The sequence below is a fragment of the Sinocyclocheilus anshuiensis genome, unplaced genomic scaffold, assembly GCF_001515605.1.
Source record: "Sinocyclocheilus anshuiensis isolate Anshui unplaced genomic scaffold, SAMN03320099.WGS_v1.1 scaffold229, whole genome shotgun sequence".
Classification (NCBI taxonomy): domain Eukaryota; kingdom Metazoa; phylum Chordata; class Actinopteri; order Cypriniformes; family Cyprinidae; genus Sinocyclocheilus; species Sinocyclocheilus anshuiensis.
In genome coordinates, this window is record NW_015537957.1 from 1,255,414 (window position 1) to 1,281,306 (window position 25,893).

Below are 25,893 nucleotides of genomic sequence, written 5' to 3' on the forward strand. Positions count from 1 at the left end.
AATTTACATTATTATTATTATTATTATTGTTATTATTATCTAAACAGTGCTGATTGTCACAAAATAATAATAATAATAATAACAGCAGCAATATTATTAATAATAATAAGAGGAAAAAAGACATGTTTATTATTATTATTATTATTTGAACACAGCACAAAATTATATGAAGAAGAGGAAATAATAATAACAATAATAATAATAATAATTATTATTATTATTAAAATATTTGAACAGCTGGTGGGCACAAAATAATATGAAGAACAAAAGGAAATAATAATAATAATAATAAACTGATTAGTCATAATCAGTAATCAATAAGCTGAATGTATTAATGATCCTCTGTTGGTCTTCCACTCTTTGGTGTCGTCAGGAAACAGACACAATGACAAATGATAAAACCAAATGAAAGTTATCTGTGATGGTTAAGTACAGTCATGTTTTAAGCATCAGGGATCGTCCAGACGCTTTCTTCTCATCATGCCCTGTGTGACAGTCTATATTGGCCTTTGCACTGCCACTAATGTTCCCACTTTCATCTGTAACCTTTGTGTTCCTGTCAGGGTGCCAGTGGGCAGACCTTAAACTAGGTGCAGGGTCAAACACTTCTCGCAGGGAAACACTGAGGAATGATCTGGGCTGCCAGGAGTCGGCTAACCGCAGCCGACAGAGACTTAAGAGAACGTGACGGATGTGGGCGAACATAAAACACTGGACAGGGACCAGATCCATTAACCACGTGCCCGGCACCAAATGTGTGCAAGACCTCCAAACAGCCTCAACATTAACTTCTGCAGGAGCTCTTTCAGAATACAATAAAAGCCAGCTGTCTACCTCCCTGACCTTCAATTTACCGCAGGCTCAAGGGCCACAGCCGGTTCAAATAGACCAGAAAAAACAAAACAAAGATAGTGTGTACCCAGCATAATTACAAGTACTTCATTTTTGGAATCCGATTGCATAATCCAGGTTACATGTAATCAGTTACTACCCAGCTCTGGTGTCAATATATTATAAAGGTGAAAAAAATAATAATTTGGTATATTAATCTAATTTCTGTTAATATTAGGGGTGTAACGGTACACATATTCGTACCGAAAATTTTCAGTATGGGTCTTTCGGTTCGGTACGCACATGTACCGAACAAATCATTCAATTTTTTCAGGAAATCAGACAGTACATGCCGTTTTGGCGCTCTTTGATGTGGCGCGATCGCTGTATGAACGCCTCAGTTCTGACGGCAGCGCAGATCATCCCTTCCTCTTTACTACTAGTTTTAATGCGAAATAAACATGAATGAACATCTCATGTAATCGCTCAATCAGTGTTTCACCCACAGAAAGCATCAATAAACAAAATGTCACGTAGCATTTCATTTACCTCAGGCAAGTCATCTGGGTCCACAGCTTGTTTGTTTGCTGGATAAATTAAATCTAGTGAAGAGCATTTCGTGAAATATTAGACTATATACTCATTATATTTTACTTGAATATAAATGAATATATTTCAACAGCAAATAGAATTTTTTTAATTTAAAAACAGAGTTATGTGCAATTTACATGTCTGCATCAAAGTTTTTAAGCTGAGTGTTGAATATGATATTTAAAAATAAATAATAATTAAATTTAAGTTTGGGCTCTGTTGTTTATTATAACCATATAGTAATGTAAAGGGGCTCCCTATAGTTTAGAGCAGTGTTTCCCAACCGGGGTGCCAGGGTGCCGTCTGTCGAAAGCAGGGGTGCTGTGTAAAAAATCATTTTTTTATATTTTTAAATTGCTAAAATGTTCAAAAAAGCAGCTATTATATAATATCCATTTCTGATGTCGCCAATAATTAGAGTTGGCGCTCTTTGATGTGGCGCGATCGCTGTATGAACGCCTCAGTTCTGACGGCAGCGCAGATCATCCCTTCCTCTTTACTACTAGTTTTAATGCGAAATAAACATGAATGAACATCTCATGTAATTGCTCAATTAATGTTTCTTTATTGCGGATTGCGGAAAAAGTCAAGACGTCAGCTTGTAAACAAAATGTTACATAGCATTTCAGTTACCTCAGACAAGTCATTACTGTCCACTAGGGATGTAACGATGAACCGCGAGCCGGTTGAAAATCGATTCAAATATGTGACGATTCAAATCGGTTGAGATGCTCAACAAATCGTGATACAATTGGGGTAGGAGTTTATATGAATGTATGTCTGAGGAGCACTGACTGTCTTTAGAAAAGTTTAGATGGCATTTTCTTTTCATCTTGCCTCTGAACGATGCATATTAAAGTAGGGTTCATAAGCGCAGCTCCAGTGTTGCCGACTTCTTTCAATGGAAAGTAGCTAAAGCCAGTATGAAAAGTTGCTAAATGTTGCTAGATGACGTCATGTGCTAATTAGCATATTCATGACGTCATCGTATCATATTGCCTTTTACATTTATTTGTCTCTCTGTGCTTACATACTGTATTTTAATTTAGCCAAATTCTAAATAAAACTGCTTTCATTTATATAATTTACTGTTTCTGTTGTCAGTCAACGGGATAAATATGAAATAGTGACTGAAACACGGCCCTTTAAGACTACATAACCAGCTCCCCCTTCCAAGATGTTAATCTGCACAAAAATTCTGATTTATAATCGAGCCGTCGTCTGATGAAAATCAAATACACATAAAATATGCCAAGACAAAGACAATTCCTGTGCCGTGTTTTCGGCTATATCTGCATGAAAAATTAGAGAAGCAACATAATATCTATTTTAACTGAAAGTGCTGCTCCTCTCTGCCGCTCGCAGAACAGAGCAGATGCAGAGAGAGAGGAGCGTGCACGTTGACCTCGCTCCGTTGTGGCAGCACCAGCGATCACAGAGAGGAGCTAAGTGTGTCCAAGAAGTCACTAAATTTGTCGCTAGTCGCTTTTTTGGAAAAGCAACATAATATCTATTTTAGCAACATAATATCTATTTTAACTGAAAGTGCTGCTCCTCTCTGCCGCTCGCAGAACAGAGCAGATGCAGAGAGAGAGGAGCGTGCGTGCTGACCTCGCTCCGTTGTGGCAGCACCAGCGATCACAGAGAGGAGCTAAGTGTGTCCAAGAAGTCACTAGATTTGTCGCTAATCGCTTTTTTGGAAAAAAGTCACTAGGAGGGTCTGAAAAGTCACTAAGGGTGCTTTCACACCTGGCCCGTTGTTCTGGAACCTGGCGCGTTTCCCCCCTTAGCTCGGTTACATATGTGAACACAGCAATCGCGCCCGCCAAAACAATCGGTCCGAGATTGCCTGAACGAGGTGGTCTCGGCTCGATTGAAAACGAACTCTGGAGCGGTTCGGTTGTAGTGAGAAAGCAATCCGATCTAACGGACTAACGAACTAGGCTATATCACAATGTATAATGGGTAATTACGTAAGTTCCGTTAAAAGCATTAGCTTTGTTGTTTTGCTAATACTTCAAAATGAACCTGTGAATGTCTGTGGGTGAGCACGTCTTCGCCATTCAAAATAAAAAAGTGCACTTTTTCATTTTATAATGCCGTCTTATTGCTCTTCTTCCTAGTAGGTGCATCTTAAAAAAAATTTTCCTGATGAATCCTGGACTCCTGCTTAAAGTGATAAATTCATATAAGGACAGCTACAAAAAACCAACAATAAGCCCGCGAAGCTGTTGTCGTTCCATCCTGACAGATGACAGCTGTGACAGCTAAGTGGAATCCCGGAAGATAAACCGTGGAACTTTGACCAATGAGAGGACAGTTTACTCGCGCGTGACTTGTATTAACAAATTTGGTCCATTTAGGAACTTTGCCGTCTGAAAGCGAACCGCACACTGTAAAAAAAATTGTGTGGTTGCCGGAATTTTACCGTAAAAAATACGGTAGCAATGTTTTAGGTTTTACGGTTTTAACTTAAATTTACAGTTAAATACCGTAATTTCATTAACTGATATAATGTTAATAGACCAACCTATTGAAGTACTGAAATCTGTTTTGTACCTTTGTAATACACTGATAACCACCAAATGCAGGTGGTGATGAGAAAGTCACATGATGAACCAAAGCTCATCACAAGCAGCTTTTAGATAATAACATATATAGAAGGTGCACAGTGTCATTCACACAAACACCAAACACCATCATGGTAACACACATGAAACTGAAATAATGCAATAAACATTCATTTAACAACATTCTTAAGTTGCAGCGCGTTGAGCTCTCTCGGCCACCGTACATTTTTTACAGTGCACTAAGAATAAAAAGCAACACTGTAATAATTTTAATCCCTGTTTCGGAACAAAACAATCGATCTACAGGTGTGAAAGCACCCTAAATCTAGCGACAAAGTCGCTAAGTTGGCAACACTGCGCAGCTCTGCTTTGTTTACAGCGGTAACCCGGGAAACACTGTATCATTGCTGTTCATAAGCGTCACCTGCTGGCACAGAGTGAATCTGCGTCTCATTCAGCTCGTCTGCTGTTTCCTTCAGATATGTTGTATGTATACGTTCACAAAACTAAAGTCAGACCATTCTGTTTTTGCTTCAAATTTCAAAATTAAACAGTCTAATTTAGATTAAAAACTGCTCATGCTGCATGTATGCAGCATCTTTGTTTGGATCTTGATTAAAATGCAGTGGTTGCCACTAATTTTAAATGGAAAGAGCACAGACAAAGCCTTAGTTTGTTTATATGAAGAGATTTCTTTTATATGAGTAACTTATTTATTTGATTTGGGGTTTGTTTTAAAATTTCAATTTAGTTTTGTTATATTTCAATTTCACAAAAAAACGTGCAGCAATAGTCTAATAAAAGGAAACCTTTTCATTTACTGTATAATTGGTCTTCAATCTCATTTTGTTAAAAAAAATTGTGAGAATCAAATTGTGAAATCAAAATCGTTAATCGAATCGAATCGTGAGTTGAGTGAATCGTTACAGAAATGAAAACTAGAGAAGAGCATTTCGCTAAATATTAGACTATACTTCATTATATTTTACTTTACCTGTTAGTAATGTCTATTTGATGTGTTTAAATAAATCTTTTATGAAACATGTTATGACAGCCACTGTGTAAATGATTACATTTCAACAACAAATAGAAATTGTATAATTTAGAAGTTAAAAACAATTTACATGTTTGCATACAAATTTTAAATTTGAGTGTTGATTATTATAGTTAAAAATAAATAGTAATTGAATGAAAGTTTGTTGTTAATTGTAACCTTATAGTAATGTGAAAGGGCTCCCTATAGTTTACAACAAGCTGAGGTAGATTTTAACCCCAAGAACATTTTAATTGTAATTGAATTTATTTAAAGAAAAAGCAATTTGTTCAGTAAACCATTGTTTAATTTAAAAAAGATATATGTGTTTAGTTTTTTTTCCTCCTGCTGTACCAAAACCATACTGAACTGTGACGCCAAAACCAAGGAACGTACCAAACCATCAAGTTTGTGTACCGTTACACCTCTAGTTAAATGTAATAATAATATTATTTCATTTTTTATCATACATTTGACAGACTTTGGAGAAAAAAAAACATCAAGGCAATCTAACCCATCCTGTCCATTCTTTTACATTTGACCCGAGCAGTCCATTACATGCAGCCAACAAAAGTGAACACCACTGATCCCTGCTGTGCAAATATCATCACAGTGACTACAAAAAAAGCATCAGGTTTTGTCAGGTCTCGGGCCTATTTGAATCACCACTGACAGCCTGCCGTAATAAATTAAGATCAGAGGATTCACTTTAGATGTTTCCAGCTCCATCTATGAGCTGCTAAAACAATTTGGAATAAATTTACTGTGAGCTGAAGCTGAGATGTGTTACAAAAGAAACAACATTCAAGATGGCGCCTGTGTGTTTGGCTGGCCGTCTGCTGCTCTCTTGTTTATTTGTATGGATGTTTGCCTGGCTTCCTAATTGCTGCACACTCCTGGTTTATGACCGACAGTCTCTCCTGGACATTCGTACCTCTTTAATCGACATTTGTAAGCCGGACGTGCAACGCGTTTTTAACCAAGCGCACGGGAGTTTTCCAACGGACATCCCGGAGTGTATTCGCCAGTGGCCTCTCAACATAAAACGGAGGAAACGCAGGAGAAAACGCGGCAGCCGGGGAGGATTCCTTATCAAACTGAAAGCACAAAAACACCATTGTTAATGTCAAATCATCTTTTTGTTCTTTTGATACCATACACCCTAATTTTTTTTAAATCAATTGTTGATTGTGTTGGGCTGGGTCTGGTGTCTCTTTTTAATAAGTGTCTTTGTACTGGCTTTGTCCCTGCTGCCTTTAAAGTGGCTACTGTCACTCCTATACTCAAGAAGCCTTCACTGGATTCTTCTGTTTTGAATAACTTTCGCCCTATTTCTGTTTTACCATTTATCTCGAAGGGTATTTGAAAAAATTGTGTTTGATCAACTCCAGTCTTTTCTCAGTTGCAACGGTATTTCTGAAATTTTTCAATCTGGCTTTAAATCTGCACATAGCACCGAATCTGCCCTCTTGAGAGTGCTAAACGACATCTTTTTATCTACGGACTCTGGCGACTTTGTGGTCCTCGTGCTTTTGGATCTATCAGCAGCATTTGACACTGTTGACCACTCTACTTTGATATCTAGACTAGAGGCTTGTGTGGGGATAAAAGGAACCGTCCTTAAGTGGTTTCAGTCATACCTCACTGACAGAAAATTCTTAGTCAAGTTAGGTAACTTTTCTTCTTCTGTTGCTCATTTAACCAGCGGTCTTCCTCAAGCCAGACTCAAACGTAGAGGGGATCGTGCTTTTTCAGTGGTTGGGCCGCGGCTGTGGAATAGCCTCCCTTTAGAGATTAGACTTGCCCCTTCTCTGTCCACTTTTAAATCTCTTTTAAAAACATATCTGTTTTGTTTGGCTTACAAATAATTTTCTCTTATGGTCTTTGCTTAGTCTTTTATGGGTTTATACTTCGTTTCTCTTGTGTTATTAATATATTTACTTATTTTATTATTAAGGCGAGACCCTGTTTAATTGTGTAGCTGTGCAGATTTTTATATTCTTTTTACTATTTTGAATTTCTGTACAGCACTTTGGTCAGCCGTGTGGCTGTTTTATACGTGCTATATAAATAAACTGAAACTTGAAACTTGAAACATGCTGATAAGACGTTTCACTGAAAAGAACCTGAACACAAAGGCTTGATTATGAACAGAGCTTTAAAAAATACATGCAGGGGATATGAAAGCAATGTTTAAACAATGAAAGCTTAAACCAGAGATGGTTGATCCCAAAGATGTAAGGTTTTATGGCTAAAAGAGGTTTCTATAACATTTCTATCTTAAGAAATGTTTCATATTTCCAAATAAATACGAATGAGATCCACAAATATATGTTAGGAGTTTTCAGAGAAAATTAATAAATGTGAAATGCTTCAAAATCCACAAATGCATGCAGTGATTCACATATGCACAGGAAACAATTCACAAATTAATGCTAAAACCAATATTTTTTGATGAATGGCAAAGGCCGTTTTATTTATTCGTGAATTTTGTGAACCTCCTAACATGTTGGTTGGTCTTAGTATTTATGAATTTGTTTGATTTTTGTGAATCTCTTTGCATTTGTGGACCATAATCTTTTTATTTGTAAATACGAAACAATTCTAGACAGGCAACAGTGTGCAAAATTAAGATAATCAAATTACTGTTGAAAGAACTCCACGATGGAACATACAGTACTAGCTATACTGAATTTGTTTGAATACAGGATTATGGAGTAAAGAATGGAAATGACATATAGAAACACTGAGACACCATGACCTAGCAACCACCTAGAAATGTGCAAAAAGCCACCTAAGCAACTGCATAGCAACAATGTGGAACTCACAAACACCCTTGCATCACGGCAGTGGGTTTTTCAGTCAAGCAGCATTCGCTACAACTATATACACATGCATTTCTGCATCTGGAAAACTGAACTGAAAAAGAACTGAAAAAAAAAAGTAATTACCTGAAAACTGAAAACACCATTTAAAAAAATTAGGCCCCAGGAAAAATGCATTAGGCACGTCAGACAAAACTAAAACATAAAGAGCACCATGAAATTTGGCAATGTGGCGCAAATGACAGAACCTTTTAGTCTGGTCTTATAATCAAGTAGAGGTCGACCAATATGGGTTTTTCACTGGCCGATGCGGATGCCGATATTTAGAAACCAGGGCAGCTGATGGCCGATATATGATGCTGATTTTTTTGGCCGATTCTCTCTTTTTTTTTTTTTCATCTCATAAAAGTGAGTTTGACTAAATGATTATTATTGTCGACCTCTATAATCAAGTGTTGTTTGAGAATCAGAGTCGGTGTCGACCCAGGAGTGTGTTTTCCGTACAGCGACATAACTCACTGCTTAAATACCAGAGAACAAGGCATCGCTGGAAAAATTAACTAGCTAATTATGACTGTTTCCCAAAACTACAGTAATTGTCGCACATCCATTAATAAAACAAGTTGGTTTGACAATATAAGACTGTCGTTAATAACTTCATCCAGGTAGTGTAAATAATGAACATCTGAAGACTGCTTTGCTATTTTTTGTTCTCTGCGTGTCTGCATTTTCAACTAAAAACCTTGTATGCATTTAGGCCCTTCATTTACATGACAATGGTGTTTTGGGGGCCTGAAAAGGCAAACTTTTTAAATTTTCAAGTTTTTTTGAAAACAATATCGTAATCGTTTCCATGTAAACTACAAAAATGTGTATTTGTAAAAACGGTGATGTCATGTGCATATGTCTTATGTGTTCAGTCTATAGGCATATGTGCACAGTGTTTCTTTACAAAGTGACATCGCCATCTACTGGTCTGGCATGCATAATACAGCATTTCAGTCATTTTTCGAGGATCCAACTGAATGGGGATCGTTTCGACAATGTTGTCATCTATACATGGAGCTTTTCAAAAATGCGAAGGAAAAACATTTCCATTTTTAATATGTCGTTGTTCTATAAGCGTACCCTAAATGTGGGCTCTCCAGGGTACTACAGCACATGCACACTCTTCAAAATGGCACTTTCATTATCTTGACAAAAGATGAAAGGATGAAAAGTGTATACATATGGAATGAAAGATAAAGTTTGTAGGACTTTGTACTGCATATTAGCTTGCTTTTTTTTTTATTCAAGAGCAGGATCTATCCAAGTCCATCACTGCATCCAAAATCTCACACTTCATGTGACTCTGGAGCACAAAACCAGTCTTAAGTCACTGGGGTATATTTGTAGCAATAGCCAACAATACATTGTATGGGTCAAAATTATCGATTTTTCTTTTATGCCAAAAATCATTAGGATATTAAGTAAAGATCATGTTCCAAGAAGATATTTTGTAAATTTCCTACCATAAATATATCAAAATTAAATATACTACTACTAAATTGATTAGTAATATGCATTGCTAAGAACTTCATTTGGACAACTTTAAAGGCAATTTTCTCAATATTTAGATTTTTTTGCACCCTCAAGATTCCAGATTTTCAAATAGTTGTATCTCGGCCAAATATTGTCCTGTCCTAACAAACCATACATCAATGGAAAGCTTATTTATTCATAGGGCTGGACGATACGGCCAAAATTTATATCACGATATATTTTTTTATTTCAGTCGTTACGGTATAATTCCGATATCGATATGAACACTATTTATCTGAAATAGAAATCTTTTGTAACATTATAAATGCCTTTATCATCACTTTTGATCAATTTAAGCATCCTTGCTAAATAAAAGTATTCATTTCTATAATTTCTTTCCCAAAAAAATTATAAAAATGATACTGACTCCAAGCTTTTGAATGGAATAGTGTATGTTACAAAAGCTTTTTATTTCAGATGAATGCTGATCTTTGGATCTTTCTATCCATTTTTTTATATTGTTTTTTTATATGGTTTTAAATATCGATAATCAGCAAATCAGATATTAGAATGATTTCTGAAGGATCATGTGACACTGAAGACTGGAGTAATGATGCTGAAAATTTAGCTTTGATCACAGGAATAAATTACATTTTAAAATCTATTAAAATAAAATGCGATTTTAAATAGTAAAAATATTTCAAAATGTTACTGTTTTTGCTGTACTTTGGATCAAATAAATGCAGGCTTGGTGAGCAAAAGAGAATTCTTTACAAAAAAAAAAAAACCATTAAAAATCTTAGTGTTCAAAAACTTTTGACTGGTAGTGTAGGCTGATTATTCTTATAGATTGAAACAAATGTGCTTCAGCCAGAAAAAAAGGGTATGAAAAGTGCTCCGAGTCGCTGCAGAAAACAAACAAATTTTTTTAACAACAACAAAAACTGGAAATGTTGCTGGACACGGGCTTATTGAAAATGCAAATTCACTCTCTGCCAGCAGGAGGTACTTTAAGAGTGATAAAACTAGCGGTTTCCCTGGTAATGGCTGTAATCAAATCAGCTCCGCTCATGAACGCTACTTTATCAGATAAAAATGAAAATGTCATTGAAACTTTTCTGAAGACAGTCGGTTCCCTTCAGAGATACATTCATATAAAACACCCGCGCCGCGTTTTGATTTTGAAACATGCGGTGCTCATGTTTATTCAACGAAGTCAAACGCCACAAATAAATCAATGTATGGGAAACACTGGTAATGTATATCGAAATATCGGAAATGTGTTTAAAAATCATATCACCATTATTGAAAAAAATTCTATCGCGATACATATTGATACTGAATTATTGTCTAGCCCTATTTATTCAGGTGATGTATAAATCTCAATTTTAAAAAATTGACCCTTATGACTGGTTTTGTGGTCCAGGGTCACATATAGTATGTGAAAAACAATACACCAAATGAGTAGTATGTATGAATTCAATGTGTTTCAAAAGTAGGCGAAAAGTACACGGATGACTATTTCTGCCATACTGAAGTATGCAATCGATGGACACTTTACTATCCCATGAAGCAACGCAACTAACACTGGTAGGTCATGTGACAGTAACAACATGGCTGATGTAGAGCATCTGAATTTAATTTATACTACCCATATTCATGCTATATCTAAATTATTTTTCCCATAATAGGGGGCACAGACATTTGTAAATTTTATGTGTGAGGCTTCTGGTGTCATCTGCTTCCAGTTATATTCAGCTTTACAAAACTGCTAGTTATGCTGCTTTAAATTGCAAACTGATATTTAAAACTATATTATTTTAATGTATTGTCTTAATTATAAACATGCTGATTTGTAGCACAAACAGTTTTACCAATCAATATTTCCCTATATAGTCTTGCACACAGTAAGACCGAGTTCACACTGATTTTCAAAGTCGTTGGATCACCGTTGTTTTCACGCTGCACGACTATCTGGGATAGTATTCAGTTGTGGCTGTGTTCACATTGCACGATGGATTGGTGACAGGAGGTTACACACTGCATGACTTTACAATATGAAGAATCGCCAACAACTCTGACTGGTTTGCAAACTACGTTTCACGACCAAACGCACGCGAGAAGTGATAAAGGAGTAACGCAAGATGACGTGTGAGATCAGAGTTCTCGCACAAGACTGGAAATGTTATTAAAATGGTAGCCCGCACGAAGTTTGCTATACAAATGGTCGACTAAACTTTCCTCCATTTCTTGGGTCCAAATAGACAGAGAAGTAGCCTTTCTCGGAACCGAAGCCATGCTTGCTGATATTGTGGTCTATAACTCCTCCCCAAACTTCCCGCTGCCCTGTATCTTGCTCTCTCATTGGCTGTAGGTCATCGCCAATGTATTTTTCAGTCAGAACTCATGCCACACAGCACAATTTTGAATCGCCAATAGGTCAAGATATTTAGCATGCCAAATATTTCACGGGCGTCTGCGATTCTCTCAGATCGCGTCTTTGATAATTCACACTGTGATTGTCACTCGCGTGAACGAGCACCGATTTTCCTCAGATTTCAGACGTTTGTCGGCAATTTCGCAAAACCTGTCGGCGAGTGAAAATCGGGGCTAAAATCGTGCAGTGTGAACTCATACATGCATATATAGCTCACTTCTGCATTGAAAAAATAAAGTGGATAAAACATTTTTTGAACAGTCATGAGTTCAAATTCAAATGTAGTACCTACTCAGCCAGTATGTGGTTAATCACAATAAACTATGCTTCTAACCTCGGGTCAAGAGCTGTAGTTCCAACCACACAAGGATGCTGTTCCCGAATTTTCCATAGTTTCAGAAAACAAAGATTCACTGAAATAAGTTGGTAATGATTGAACTTGCAACCATAGCTGGCTAACAATGTTAACGAGACAGTCTGATTGACCAAGGATAATTTGACCTTGTTGGTTGTTTAAGTTATTTAAGAAGGTGACACAAGTATCCCATGATGGAGGCCAGTATCCAAAACACAACATGCAGCTCAAAAGAACTCTTTCTTATGGTTGCACTTGCACATCACTGATTAAGCTACTGACAGCTGCATTCAGACGCACATCCAGAAGCTTATGGCCAAGAATAAGTGCACAAATAACAGAAGACGCTGCTGAAATGGAGGATGGTGCTGACAGCGCATGATGATGATGATGACGCACTCGGTGTTTGCTGAACCCCCACGCCACAGAAATAAATCCAGAAATTTCCTCTCCGTCATGACATCCCAAACCTGCAGGACTTTCTTTTGACTGGTTGCATTATTCAAAACATCTCCTTTTGTGTCAGAACAATTTAGGAAATATATGACAGTGTAAATAAAGTAAAGATGGCATTTGAAGAAAAAGTGCAGTGCAGTGCAAGATGAGTCATGAATATTTTGCTCCATTTTCCTAAAAGAAAAACAGTTTTTAATACTTTCTAGGAGTAAACTACCAGATGAACTGAACACACATAACCTAAAAGCCACAAAATGTCATTTAAATTTCACTGAATCTTTAAATATTTAATGTAAAAGTCCCATTTGTTTACCTTTATTTTGCCCTGGATGTTCATTATCCTTTCCCCTCACACTCTTAGGCCCTGTACACATTGCAGCTAAATTTGTTTGCCAGTTCACCTTTTAATGCTCAATCATGTTCACAGTGAGTTCAGTATTTGTTGGAGTAACAACCACATTCAACCGAATTAATTCCTGAAAAATTCATGTAGTGACAGCCACCTTTACAAATATGCCACCTTTCTACGATGTACAAAACTGAACTAAACAACTAGTTGTTAATGACATATTTATGCATGTATCAGCGATGTGTGTCTTCTGTATGTGCAGTAGAAGAAAATCACAGAAAAAAAAGAGTTATGAGCCATTAGTGACTCATTAGTGTTGCCAGTTCTCGCTTGAACCCCCCCAGAAAACTAGAACATTCCCATAATAAATCCAAATGTTTCTATTGAAAATAAGACAAAGATTTATCATGACCCACACCTCCCCACTTTAATAACCCCATAAACTTCATCGTTTTATAAGCCGAGCCCAAAATGCTTATAATAAGTGAACATGGCAACCCTTCAAATAAGTGTTATGTGAACTATCCTTCCAAACATAAACAAAACACGATGGCTCTGTTGACGGTGGCTTAGTTAAAATTGCATAACATAAGTCTTTGGTCACTGCAGAGAGACAAGGAAAATTACAAGGTCAAAGGAACTTCTGGATTGGATGGATGAATTAGTCACAACAAGATCGACAGCATGCAGTTAGAAAATAGATGCATTTTCTTTTTATGCCAAAGTGGAGTACATGCTTTCAAAACCACACATGCGAGAACAGAGATACAACATGAACAAGCTTTTTAAAGTAAAATCCTGAAGCTTCTGCATGCCTTTGATAGGTGAAGATTAATCTGTTCAGTGTCTAGTGAAAGTCATTACAATCCATTTTTAAGAGAACCTTGAGTTTCAACAGAAACATATCCAATTAAAGCTTCAGCTGGCTATGGCTCAATTTCTCACCTAATAAAGATGTTACTGTATTTATTACATAGTTGAGACAGAATAATTGCTGTTGAATAAATCTGGCACTCAATAGAAATGACAGTATCATTCTTTAATTAAATATTTAGAGCAACAACTATCACTGTAGGAAAGTCAAATCAATTTGAGATCTCTTTTGATATCATAAAGTTTTTCTCCCAAGCAGCAATGAGACTAAAAGGAAAGAAAATGGACATGCACGCTGAACGTCTCCTTGTACTTTTTAATCTAATTCTTCGCAATGAAACGGCTGAATCAGTTTGCAAAACATACCGAACGATTCATATGCAAAATGGACTGATGATCTGAGCTGTTCTCACGGATTCGTTGAATTGTTCATATCTGACTCAAAATGTTCCAAGAACCAAGAGAACCGCTGAGTTTGAGTCTGTGCATGACTGATGCATGAATGCTGTTACATATAGCAAACTTTACTACTGATTATTGTAAAGAAAAATCCTATAGCGATCTGTTCAAACTCACTGAATGTTTTACACGAATTAGGATACTTTAGATTTAAAAAACTATAAACAACGTTAACATAATGCAAATTAACGCCCATGCATCTTCCGTGTTGCTGTAGCAGTTTCAAATGATAAAACTAGCATGTCTGCACAGCATTTTTTACATTGTATTTGTTTACTATGTTTCACCACACATGTACACATTTTGTTTTCTTTGTATTTAAAACCTATACGCTATGTTTTGCTATTCACTTGTTTGCATACTTGACTTATCAGTAACTTTAATTGATATTTTACTACATTTACGTTGAATTTCTTTTGACAATGTATGTTTTGATAATAAAACAAAATTAAATTGAAATAAAATATCTAAAAGTTCAGAAAAATATCTAAATATAAATGCAAACATAAATGGAGTATAAATATAAAATAAATATGAAATTTATATTAAAAATATAAATACGCCTATAAATTAATTGCACATCAATACATACCCAATGTCTTCATCCACTAATCTTCCTTATTGTAGGAAGAAAGTAGTACATAAAATTGCGAACAATTAAAAATAAACATGGTTTATCAATCAGAACATTTTACTTTCAGTACATTACCAATCAAGAATAAAGTTACTTTCAGTACAAATAAGCAAACATATAAAAATAAAAACAATAAAAACGAACTAACGATTCACAAATTATTTTCTAAGGTATCTGAAGCAAAAACAAAATACCAAATAAAACAATCATATCATGGCTCAGGAGAAGTGCTTTCATTTTATCACCTCCTGCAGTCATTTTTCTGGCATCCCTCCACAACTGATTATCTATAATGAATTAAGTCTGGCAGGTGACTTGGAGGTCTTTATCACTCAAGGACGATAAATGTTACGATGAATGTTGCTTCACTGCATGCATACAGAGAGGGCAAAAGCAAGAGTCACACTTGTTTCCAAGAGCCAAGAAAATGTCCTTGATGGCAGTCAACATGAGGTTGTTAGATGCAACAGTCATTTGAAGACATCTGGGAAGCCATGACCTGTAATCGCGCCTGTAATCAGCTCAGTAACCTCTCATGAGACCTTTAATTGATCAAACAGATTCTAACTAACAGTCTCAGCCGTTGCTAGGTAAATCAATCATCCATAACGTCTGGAGATGGCTGTTCCCTCTTATTAAAACACACACCCATGTACACAAACACATCACAAATGTGGTAATTGTTTTATAATGACAATCAAGCCTGTTAAAGAAAAAAAAAACATCAGAATGTCATGCTAATTTGGGGTTTAGCTTACTCTATTTACAGTATACAAACGGATGGATACCTAGATTTCTTAAACACGGATATTAAAGGGGTCATATGATGCTTTTTTAAAGATCATTATTTGGTGTAACAGAATATGTTGACATGCTTTAATGTTCAAAATAGCGCATTTGAACAGTCAATAGCAAATACTTAAACTAGTAACAAAACATACTTACAGTCGCTGATTCAGAAGCGCCAGATTGTCATAGCAAAGTCAGAATTACCTCCTCTCCTAGGTTCATGAAACGGTCATCCATAAAATGCATTGCTGTTCTGTTGTAAGTGATCTTAAAGATTCCTAAATGCATCTACTTTCGGAAGGCCAAATAAAGTGCTTTTGCTTTCGCCTAGAAACACACAGCGTCTCCCTGACATGGCTGCTTCAACACTAACTGCGGTTACTGAAACCACGCCTTCTTTCTTTGCATGCACATTTGGGCGCATTATGCAAATATTCCCACATAGTGACCTAGATATGTGGGGGCGTGTTAGAACGAGCCATTTTAGGGGGGTGTGGCAGAGTCTTAACTTTGATAAAGAATATCTCTTTGGTTTTGAGACTTTAGTCTTTGCAACTTCAGGGATCTTATCTATTCACGAACAGCTTGTAACACTCCAAAGAGAAAGGAAAACTTGAAATCGCATCATATGACCCCTTTAACGATGCTGCTTTTTAACATGCGGCTTGCTTGAACACAAAATACATCTGTGGTGTCAGTCAGCAGATGAGCTGCAAAAGCACAAAGCCACATGACGGGAAGACAGCAGCCACTCTGGTGTTGTACTTAAGAAGCACTGATAGATCTGATCTCAAATCCATTCCATCCAATTACAGTTACATTCAGTCAGTCGATTTGAGATGCAGATTTATGCGCATATGCACAGACTATTTTCGTACCTAGTGGGAACAGAAATTGTCTGGATATTAGTTCTCAATGTTTAGATCACATTAAATGCTTTGAGAAGTTGTTTCTGATATGAAGACACTACGGTCAATAAACGTACCTAATATAATGAACAAATACACAAAAATTAATATCTATATATACACACACACATTTACTTTTCGTAGAAGAGACTTTCCATTATACATATTCCTAAAAAAATTCCCTCTGAAATGTGTGCTTATCACTTGTTTTTAAATTGCCAATAAGTTAACTTTGTCAACTTGTATGAGCGCGCATAACATTGACATAGACTAAAAACCACAAAAGTCCAAATCTGATTTCATTTGTTCTTTCCTAATGTTCTATTTCCTATGGATTGATTATCCAGACTGGTTTTAAATATTTGTTTTTATAATACCGTTAGGGGTTGCATCAGGATACAGCATCCAAACAACCCACAATCTAAAAAATGCTGGGTTAAATACAACCCAGTGCTGGGTAAAATAGGGACAAACCCAGCAATTGGGTTGTTTTGACCCAGCGGTTGGGTTACTAACCAGAAGGTAGGGTTAAACATTTAACCCAACCGCTGGGTCAAAACAGCCCAATTGCTGGGTTTGTCCCTATTTTACCCAGCACTGGGTTGTATTTAACCCAGCATTTTTTAGAGTGCAATGTAATGTAATTACAAAGCAAAACGGTGCTAGTCTTTCATTCACGTTATAAAATAAAAGATTATATCAATCTCTATCAGTAAACGAGCTGGGGTTTTCAATTTCAGTGAAAACACTGGTTTGATAGAGAGGCACTTGGCACTGCTCCATTATGTGTAAAAGACTCGTTATAAAATAGCCTTTTATAACGTATTTTTTATTAAAAAAAAAAAATACGTTCCCATCCGATGACTGCAATAAACAGTTTATCAAAATAATCATCACCATCGTGTTTTCCCATTTAAAAAGAACGTCAAAATCACACTTAATGAACAACAACAACTCAGTCAAAGAGTAACGCGAACGGAAAGTTCCACAGCACCACCAAGTGGATCTAACTATAGATGTTCATCTGAGAAAAAAGGGAAAAGTTACAAACAATAAAACTGACATAAACTGAACTAAAATAGACGAAAATGTAATTTTGGGCTAATTAACTACGACAAAAGTCAACGGAGTAAATAGTAGGCTACGCCACTCTACAAATGAGCTCCTGGATATACTGAATTAACTGTTTTTCCTATATTTTTCAACCATCGCGATCACTAAATATAAACTTACTGAACTTACCTCTTCCACTGTTAGTGGCATGCATATCCGGTATTCCTTCATCAACATTGTCCTCTCCTTATGATTCCCACGCTAGATCGAGTGCCAATGATCATCTAAATCAATTCAGCCATCTGGAGATGAATGCAATCACGAGTTGTCATGTATAAAGATGGGAAATATCAGTGCACTTCTATGGGTTCGCAGCGAACACTTTCCGCGCACAGCTTGTGGGTGATGTTGTAATGAATTCACTCTTGGAATTTGCCGAGGCTCCTGCGCTTTTACGCACAGGGAAACGCGCCAGAAATCCAGTGGAGAAGACGATTGTCGCAGCGTCTCGGTGTTTATGGGGTTTTAAACTTTCAAACGAAGCGGGTCTTTGCTCTCGTCTTCTTTGTGACGTAGCCCTGCACCCCGTGCACCTGTCCCGTCCTGCTCCGCATATATGATGATCCAGCGATGGTTTGCGTAAATCTCAGAGCGAACTCGGTGCGCCTGGAGTTAGTGGCATTGTTTTCCTCGTCTAGTGAATTGAGAGATGTTGCCCAGCTGTCGTTTTCTCCGCTGCGCTAACGCGGGATGGTAAGTTTGCAAGGAGAAAGACACACTGTGGCGGTGTGGCGCGACGCATCACAGGGTTTTCATCCGACAATACCGCCTTCAAGCGACTGGCGGCGCTACTGACTGCAATATCACACACCAACCGCAGCAATAAACCCAGCGAAAAAGAGTTTGTTTGTGAGTTTGCAAGTGGTTAAGAAAACCAAAACCGGGTCGCTTATGCTATAAGACACTACAACATGTAAGATACTTTGACATATATTAAATAAATGAATATCAAAATTCAGTAAATATTTAAAAAAGATGGTAAAACTATTCAATGAATTTAGAAATATCAAATATCTTAACATACATTATTATTAGGCTATTATTGTTGTTGTTATTATTATATTTGACAGAATAGAATAGATTTAGGGATTTATTTTTACTTTAATTCAGGAAGGATGCATTACACTCTAAAAATGCTGGGTTAAATACAACCCAGTGCTGGGTATTCATCAAGGAATTCTGAAAAAAGTATGACAGTTTCCACAAAAATATTAAGTAACAAAACTGTTTTGAATAATAATTAGAAATGTGTCTTGAGCTGCAAACCAGCATATTAGAATGATTTCTGAGGGACCATGTGACACTATCCATCCATTTATCAATAATAATAATAACAGAACACTTTTAATTATAATATTTCACAATATTTATGTTAGATTACTATTAGACGTTGTGAGCATACACTACCAGTCAAAAGATTTTTAATGTTTTTTAAAGAAGTCTCTTCTACTCACCAAGCCTGCATTTATTTTGATCAAAAATACAGTAAAAGCAGTAATATTGTGACATATTTTTACTGTCTAAAAGAACTGCTTTCTATTTGAATATACTTTAAAATGTAATTTATTTTAGGCTTCAGTGTCACATGACCCTTCAGAAATCATTAAAATATGCTGATTTGCTGTTCAAGAAACATTTATTATTATTATTATTATTATCAATATTTAAAATGGTTGAGTACATTTTTTTTTTCCAGGTTTCTTTGATGAACTGAAAGATCCAAATGTCAGCATTTATCTGAAATAAAAAGCTTTTGCAACATTATACACTATACCATTCAAAAGCTTGGAGTCAATATATTTCAATCATTATATATTTATTATTAAATTATGAAATTATAGAAATTAATACTTTTATTTAGCAAGGATGCATTAAATTGATCAAAAGTGATGATAAAGACATTTATAATGTTTCAGATGTTTCATTGACCTATTTCAGATAAATGCTGTTCTTCTGAACTTTCTATTTATCAAAGCAACCTAAAAAAATCTACTCAGCTGTTTTCAACATAATTATAATAATAATACATATTTTTTTGAGCAGAAAATCAGAATATTAGAGTAATGATGCTAAAATCACAGGAATAAATTACATTTTAAAATATATTCAAATAGAAAGCAGTTCAAATAGTAAAAATATTTCACAATGTTACTGTTTTTGCTGTATTTTGGAGCAAATAAGTGCAGGCTTGGTGAGCAGAAGAGACTTCTTTAAAAAGCAATAAAAACCTTGCTGTCCAAAAACCTCTGACTGTAGTGTAAGAGAAAATAAAGTAAAAATAATTTAAAAAATCCTAATGATTGCAAACTTTTGACAAGTGGCTAGTGTGAAGTTTAAGTTTTATACAAATCCATTTGAATTTTGAATAAAGTGTCTGGGGTACATCTAATATTATACTGGGCAGAAAAAAACACACCGTCAATATAATACAAAGTATTTATTTATTTACAATATAAAAGCCAATTATGAATTAATTAAATTATTTATTTATTAAACAGCCAAGTATTAGTAATAACACAACTCGGTATAAACGGTATAAACGGCTTTTCTGCATGCCTTTATATTTTAGGAAGGGAGTGGGAGAGGACCCGTCATATTTGCGGGCCCTGTAAATAAAAGCTAAAAGACCCCTGCTCTAAAGTGTGAGGGTCCTGCAGTGTGTGTCCTGCGCTGGCAGGAAGCAGTGCGCAGAAACATTTGACCCACAATGCACTGCGACAGGCTGACAAGTGGATCCAAGATGGCGTAGAAAGTAAAGCTAGGTAAGTGCAGACTTCCTCTAACACCTTTCTGCGGTGCACCGTTCGCCCTCCCCACCTCTGCCTGCCGTCGATCCCGACATCCAGATGCGGCTGTCAGCTCGCGTGTTCCGCGCGTCGGAACGCGAAGAATCGCGGCGCGCGTTTGCACGATTAATGTGATGATGAAAAGGCCTGCTCGCAGCTGCGTTACACTGACTTGCAGCTAAAGATGTTCGCGATATTAGCGTCACATCTGTGCCGTTCATCACGCGCACGGACAGATGCATGAGTGCAGGGTGTATCTGAGTGAGAATCGGTGCAGATTGTTTGGTAAATGTTGCAGGATAATGTGAATCTGTGTGTCCGGGGGCGGCTGGAACTCAAGGCCAAAAGAGCAGCGATCATCGCAGTCCAGATACACATATTATAACCTTTCCCTCTCGTGATTATCAACCGCTATGCTCGTCCCGTAGCCATATATCGTATATCACCGCGCGTTATGGCTGATTTGGTGTGTATTTGCGTTGATTTGGCGGCACACACGCAGTTGTTGTTGTGCTTCTGGATGGACACAGTGGCTGTGTTTCAAAACCTAGCGGGCTGCCTTCCTAGACATCACGTTTGGGCGTCGTAAGCGCATTTTTCGAACGTTCTAATCGAACCGGTTGAACGTGTGAACCGAACGCTGGAACCGAACCGCGATGCCCGCTGATGTTGTCTGGGTAGGCAGGTCGCTAGCTTTTGAGACGCGGCCACACACTCGCACATCTATTATTAACTGACCCGGAATCCAAATATAGAGTGTTTATATATTTTACTGAGGCTATGTTGCCTTGTTTGGTGTGCTGGAGGTTAATTAGATGTTGGTTTGCGAAGACTGTGTGTTATTGTGTGATATCTGACAGCCCCATTCTCTGTGTGTGGAAGTGAGAGAGACTCTGCACAGGGTGTGTGTGTTATACTGTATACATGGAAGCTAGACGTTATGCAAATATCAACAACAATACAGTTATTTATGTCGTGTTATACGTTTGTCATGTGAGACTACATGAATATTTTCTTGCCTTTCTATAAGCAACCTTTATTAACAACTTGCAGGCTCCAATGGATTTGATAGATATTTACATTACATTTCATTTCACATTATGTATCTATATAACTCGTAAACATTCAGTAAATCAAATTTGTATACATTAGTTTTATATATCATATTTCAATATACAACTTTACAATAGTAGTAACCTCTTTAAAAGGTTTTACATAATGCTTTATATTAAAACTATTTTAAGAGGTTAGTATGATTTTGCCCAGATTTTTGAAAAGTATAATAAGCATATTATTATTATTATTAGTAGTAGTATTATTATTAGTATAAATGCATTCACCAAAACTCAACTACAGTCATTCTTACTGCAGTAAAACTGGTAATGTGGTATAATGCTTTGTATTAAAACTATTTTGAGAGGTTAGTATGAGTTTGCCCAGATTTTTTGAAAAGAAAAGTATAAGCATATTATTATTAGTAGTATTATTAGTATAAATGCATTCACCAAGACTCAACTACAGTAATTCTTACTGCAGTAAATCTGGTAATGTGGTATAATGCTTTGTATTAAAACTATTTTGAGAGGTTAGTATGATTTTGCCCAGATTTTTTGAAAAGAAAAGTATAAGCATATTATTATTATTATTATTATTATTATTATTATTATTATTATTATTATTATTATTATTATTATTATTATTATTATTATTATTATTATTATTATTATTATTATTATTATTATTATTATTATTATTATTATTATTATTATTATTATTATTATTAGTAGTAGTAGTAGTAGTAGTAGTATTAGTATAAATGCATTCACCAAGACTCAACTACAGTTATTCTTACTGCAGTAAAACTGGTAATGTGGTATAATGCTTTGTATTAAAACTATTTTGAGAGGTTAGTATGAGTTTGCCCAGATTTTTTGAAAAGAAAAGTATAAGCATATTATTATTATTATTATTATTATTAATAATATAAATGCATTCACCAAGACTCAACTACAGTTATTCTTACTTCAGTTAATCTGGTAATGTGGTATAATGCTTTGTATTAGAACTATTTTAAGAGGTTAGTATGATTTTGACCAGATTTTTGAAAAAAAGTATAAGCATATTATTATTATTATTATTAATATAAATGCATTCACCAAGACTCAACTACAGTTATTCTTACTGCAGTAAATCTGGTAATGTGGTGCGTTTTGATGATCATTGTCCCAAAAAAAAAAAGAAAGAAAGAAAAAGAAAAACAACAGGCAAATTTAGTTTGTATAAATGCCATTTTGACATTAGTAACAATAACTGTATTATTTATGGTATTTTGTTGGGGACTCTAGTTTCCATAGTACATTTGCAAAGCGATGGCATTTCTAGTTATTTTATGGTACATTATGGTTTAGAAGATTATTTTAATTTGTATTTAAAGGTAAGCCCATGACCGAACTTGTAGACGAGCTGTTGCTGGTGTCTGTTCATATTATGGTCAATATAATATAAAATATAAATATAATATTTAGCTTTTAGATTAGTGGGTTGGATTTTGGTTTAAGTGCATGGAATACAATTTTTGGAGCATTCACTCAAACCCAAAAAAAAAAAACAATGTGGAAAAAGCATTCACAGCAGCCTCCACTAACTCAGCCCAGATGGACGTTACAGCTGTGACCTAATTATTACAGAAAAGGAAAAATGATTCCACACTACAACAGTATTCGCACAAACCAGTGCAACCGGTGTGAAAATGTGTGTTTGAATGCCATTTTATGTGTTCGGCACATTTCCCAGCAAGTGTTAGCTAGTTCTTCAGATAAACAAACTTTTGAATGTGCTGCTTTTATAGTTGTTTCTGCCTTGAATAATAATCATATTTTGCGTTGTTTAACCCTTTGTGTCTCCCATGTCAGAAACTCTGTCCCAGAGTCATGGAGGACAGGAGGCCACAGAAGTCATGTGACGAGGCCATTGGATCATTAGTGAGGCAGGAGTATGAGGCGGCAGTGGCTCACAGCACAGAGGCCCTGCTGGCCATGGGGCCCCGGACCCTGGCCCCCAGCACGGCCTTCCTCCGAAAGCGTGCCCTGCTCTACCGCATAGCAGCACGACTCCAGCTGGTGAGGCTGCATGTCAACTGCATTTTTCTTTAACTTTATTACTGAAGTGTTTAGGCAATTCATGTGCTTTGAATTTTTTTTATACCTTTTAATTTTTGTGGTGTTTATGAAGACGTAAGTGACAAAGCAGCACTGAAGATCAGGACATACCCATACCGCCAATCAGACATTCACTTCACAGACTTTTATATACTGTTTTGTCACTGTTGCTTAACCAAAAATAAAATAATATTCCCATTTGTGTGGTGACATGTATTCATTTATTTTTGCAAAAAACAACAGCAGTTATTAATTAAAAAAATATATTTAAAATATAACTGTCTTTGAAGATGAGCTTGACTGCAGACTCAGTTGTTAGTCTGTATATGACTAGGTTCAAGAGTCAAATAACTATAAAACTAGCATCTGCTGAATGTATTGTTTCAGGTGAAAGCAGTGTTAATTTTGACAGCAAATTTTGATTTTGTTTTAGTCATGGTCTTTTGACTAAAATGCCATTTAGTTTTTGTCATATTTTAGTCATCTGAATTGTTTTAGTCGACTAAATCTACAGTAAATTTCTTTAAAATTTTCAGTAAATTACATAAAATCTAATTACAGTGCATTTATTAAGCATTTCTCTAAAATTTCCAAACTCATTATATAGGTTTGATATGTTTGATATATCATGATAGACAACGATTTAACTGTGGTGACACACAACATGACTTTGTTAAAATGAAATAAAACCACTTCTCATAACAAGAACATGTCTTCTTTTTAATTAAATACCAATGGTTATATAGGCTAATTATGAATTCTTTATAGCAACTTGTTTATCATATTCTTCATTTTTTCAAGCAGACATATTTATTTCTATAAATAAATTTAGATTAATCTTTAGGGCTACTAAAGTTTTTCAGTCAAGAGCAGTGCATGATTTTCTGTCTTTCTTTTGTTGCTTGATTAACATCAATGACTCGGACAATAGCAACTAAATTAGGCTGCTTTCCCTTTAAAACCGAATGCACACCTGCAATGGATGCAATGTATGGACACATGTTCTCCCTACTGTTTACGTTCACTTAAGACATAATCAACTGTGTTTATGTGAATACTCACCAAAACGGACAATTCGACATCATTTTGTGTGCAATTCTCGGTTCATGAGATGCGAAAGAGTACTCGCGCGCTGTGAGGCGCTTTCTGTTTGTGTGCTTCAGTGTCTGCGCTCAGAAAACCGGACCGAATTGAGTTCTCTCTTGCATCGTTAGATTTATCCATATAAATTTGATGAAGATTTGAAGATTGAAGATTTATGCTCTTCTCTTACTCCCACATATTGACATTTTTGAACGTTTTATGCGACGTGCAGCAAGTGTATGTTAGCTTATGTCCCGCCGGTTCATATGTACGCATCTAACCTCCGAACCACGCAGCAGATTCCTTCTGAATGAATCAATCTCTCACCAAATCAGCCCTCCCTAACATTTTCGTCTCGTTTTTATTCGTTGACAAAAATGTCAATAGATTAACGTCATAGTTTTTGTCATTCAAAAAGTTTTAGTTCGTTATAGTCTCGTTGTCGTCGGTGAAAAACATGCCTTTGACGAAAATTATTCGTCAACGAAATTAACACTGGGTGAAAGGTTTGAGTACATCAAGAAAAATGGTCAATGTCAAAAACGAAGAACTGTTTACATGCTTAAATATGAATTAATGTGAACCCTATAATTTTCACTATAATTTCTTAGTTATGCACCCCATAGCATATAGTTTTGATTAGGAGAGTGGATAAGTAACAAATGTGCTTTTTTGATTCAACAGAAGGACTACGATCAGGCTGATGAAGACTGCAAGCATGGTAAGATACCAACAACAACAAAAAAACTATTATTATCAGCAGGATTTACCATTGACTAGGGGTGCTCCGATCAGGGTTTTTGCGGCCGATCACCGATCTCCGATCACAGAAAGCAGTATCTGCCGATACCGATTACCGATCTTTTTAAAGCCTTCTTTTTATCATTAGGGCCTTGCGCACCGCTTTAGTTCCAGAACTAAATGTACAGTACTAAAGTACTGGGACGATTTTGCGCGAACCATTTCCCTGCCGTTGAACAACAGAAACAAAGAAGAAGAACATTAATAACAGGAGGATGGAGGATGCTGTGATCGGAGCTGTGTTTTTGTTGTGTCTCGCGGGTTTCACAATAATGGACATGGAAAGTCGACGTATACGTAAAGCGATTGAAAGAACGGAAA

The 25,893-nt window shown here is 36.0% G+C and overlaps 2 protein-coding genes across 2 annotated transcripts in view; one reads left to right on the top strand and one right to left on the bottom strand.

Moving 5' to 3' along the window:
* pitpnc1a (phosphatidylinositol transfer protein cytoplasmic 1a) overlaps positions 1 to 18,557 on the bottom strand; it is a 107,427-nt gene extending 88,870 nt beyond the window's left edge. Inside the window, exon 1 of the mRNA XM_016456848.1 lies at positions 17,874 to 18,557. Within this exon, the coding sequence (XP_016312334.1) occupies positions 17,874 to 17,921 (48 nt within the window). The 5' untranslated portion in view covers positions 17,922 to 18,557. The remainder of the gene's footprint in view (positions 1 to 17,873) is intronic.
* A 1,825-nt stretch (positions 18,558 to 20,382) lies between these two features.
* Positions 20,383 to 25,893, top strand: part of helz (helicase with zinc finger) — a 71,236-nt gene continuing 65,725 nt past the window's right edge. Inside the window, exons 1-3 of the mRNA XM_016456861.1 lie at positions 20,383 to 20,506; positions 23,443 to 23,649; positions 25,456 to 25,492. Coding sequence (XP_016312347.1) covers positions 23,461 to 23,649; positions 25,456 to 25,492 — 226 coding nt within the window. The 5' untranslated portion in view covers positions 20,383 to 20,506; positions 23,443 to 23,460. The remainder of the gene's footprint in view (positions 20,507 to 23,442; positions 23,650 to 25,455; positions 25,493 to 25,893) is intronic.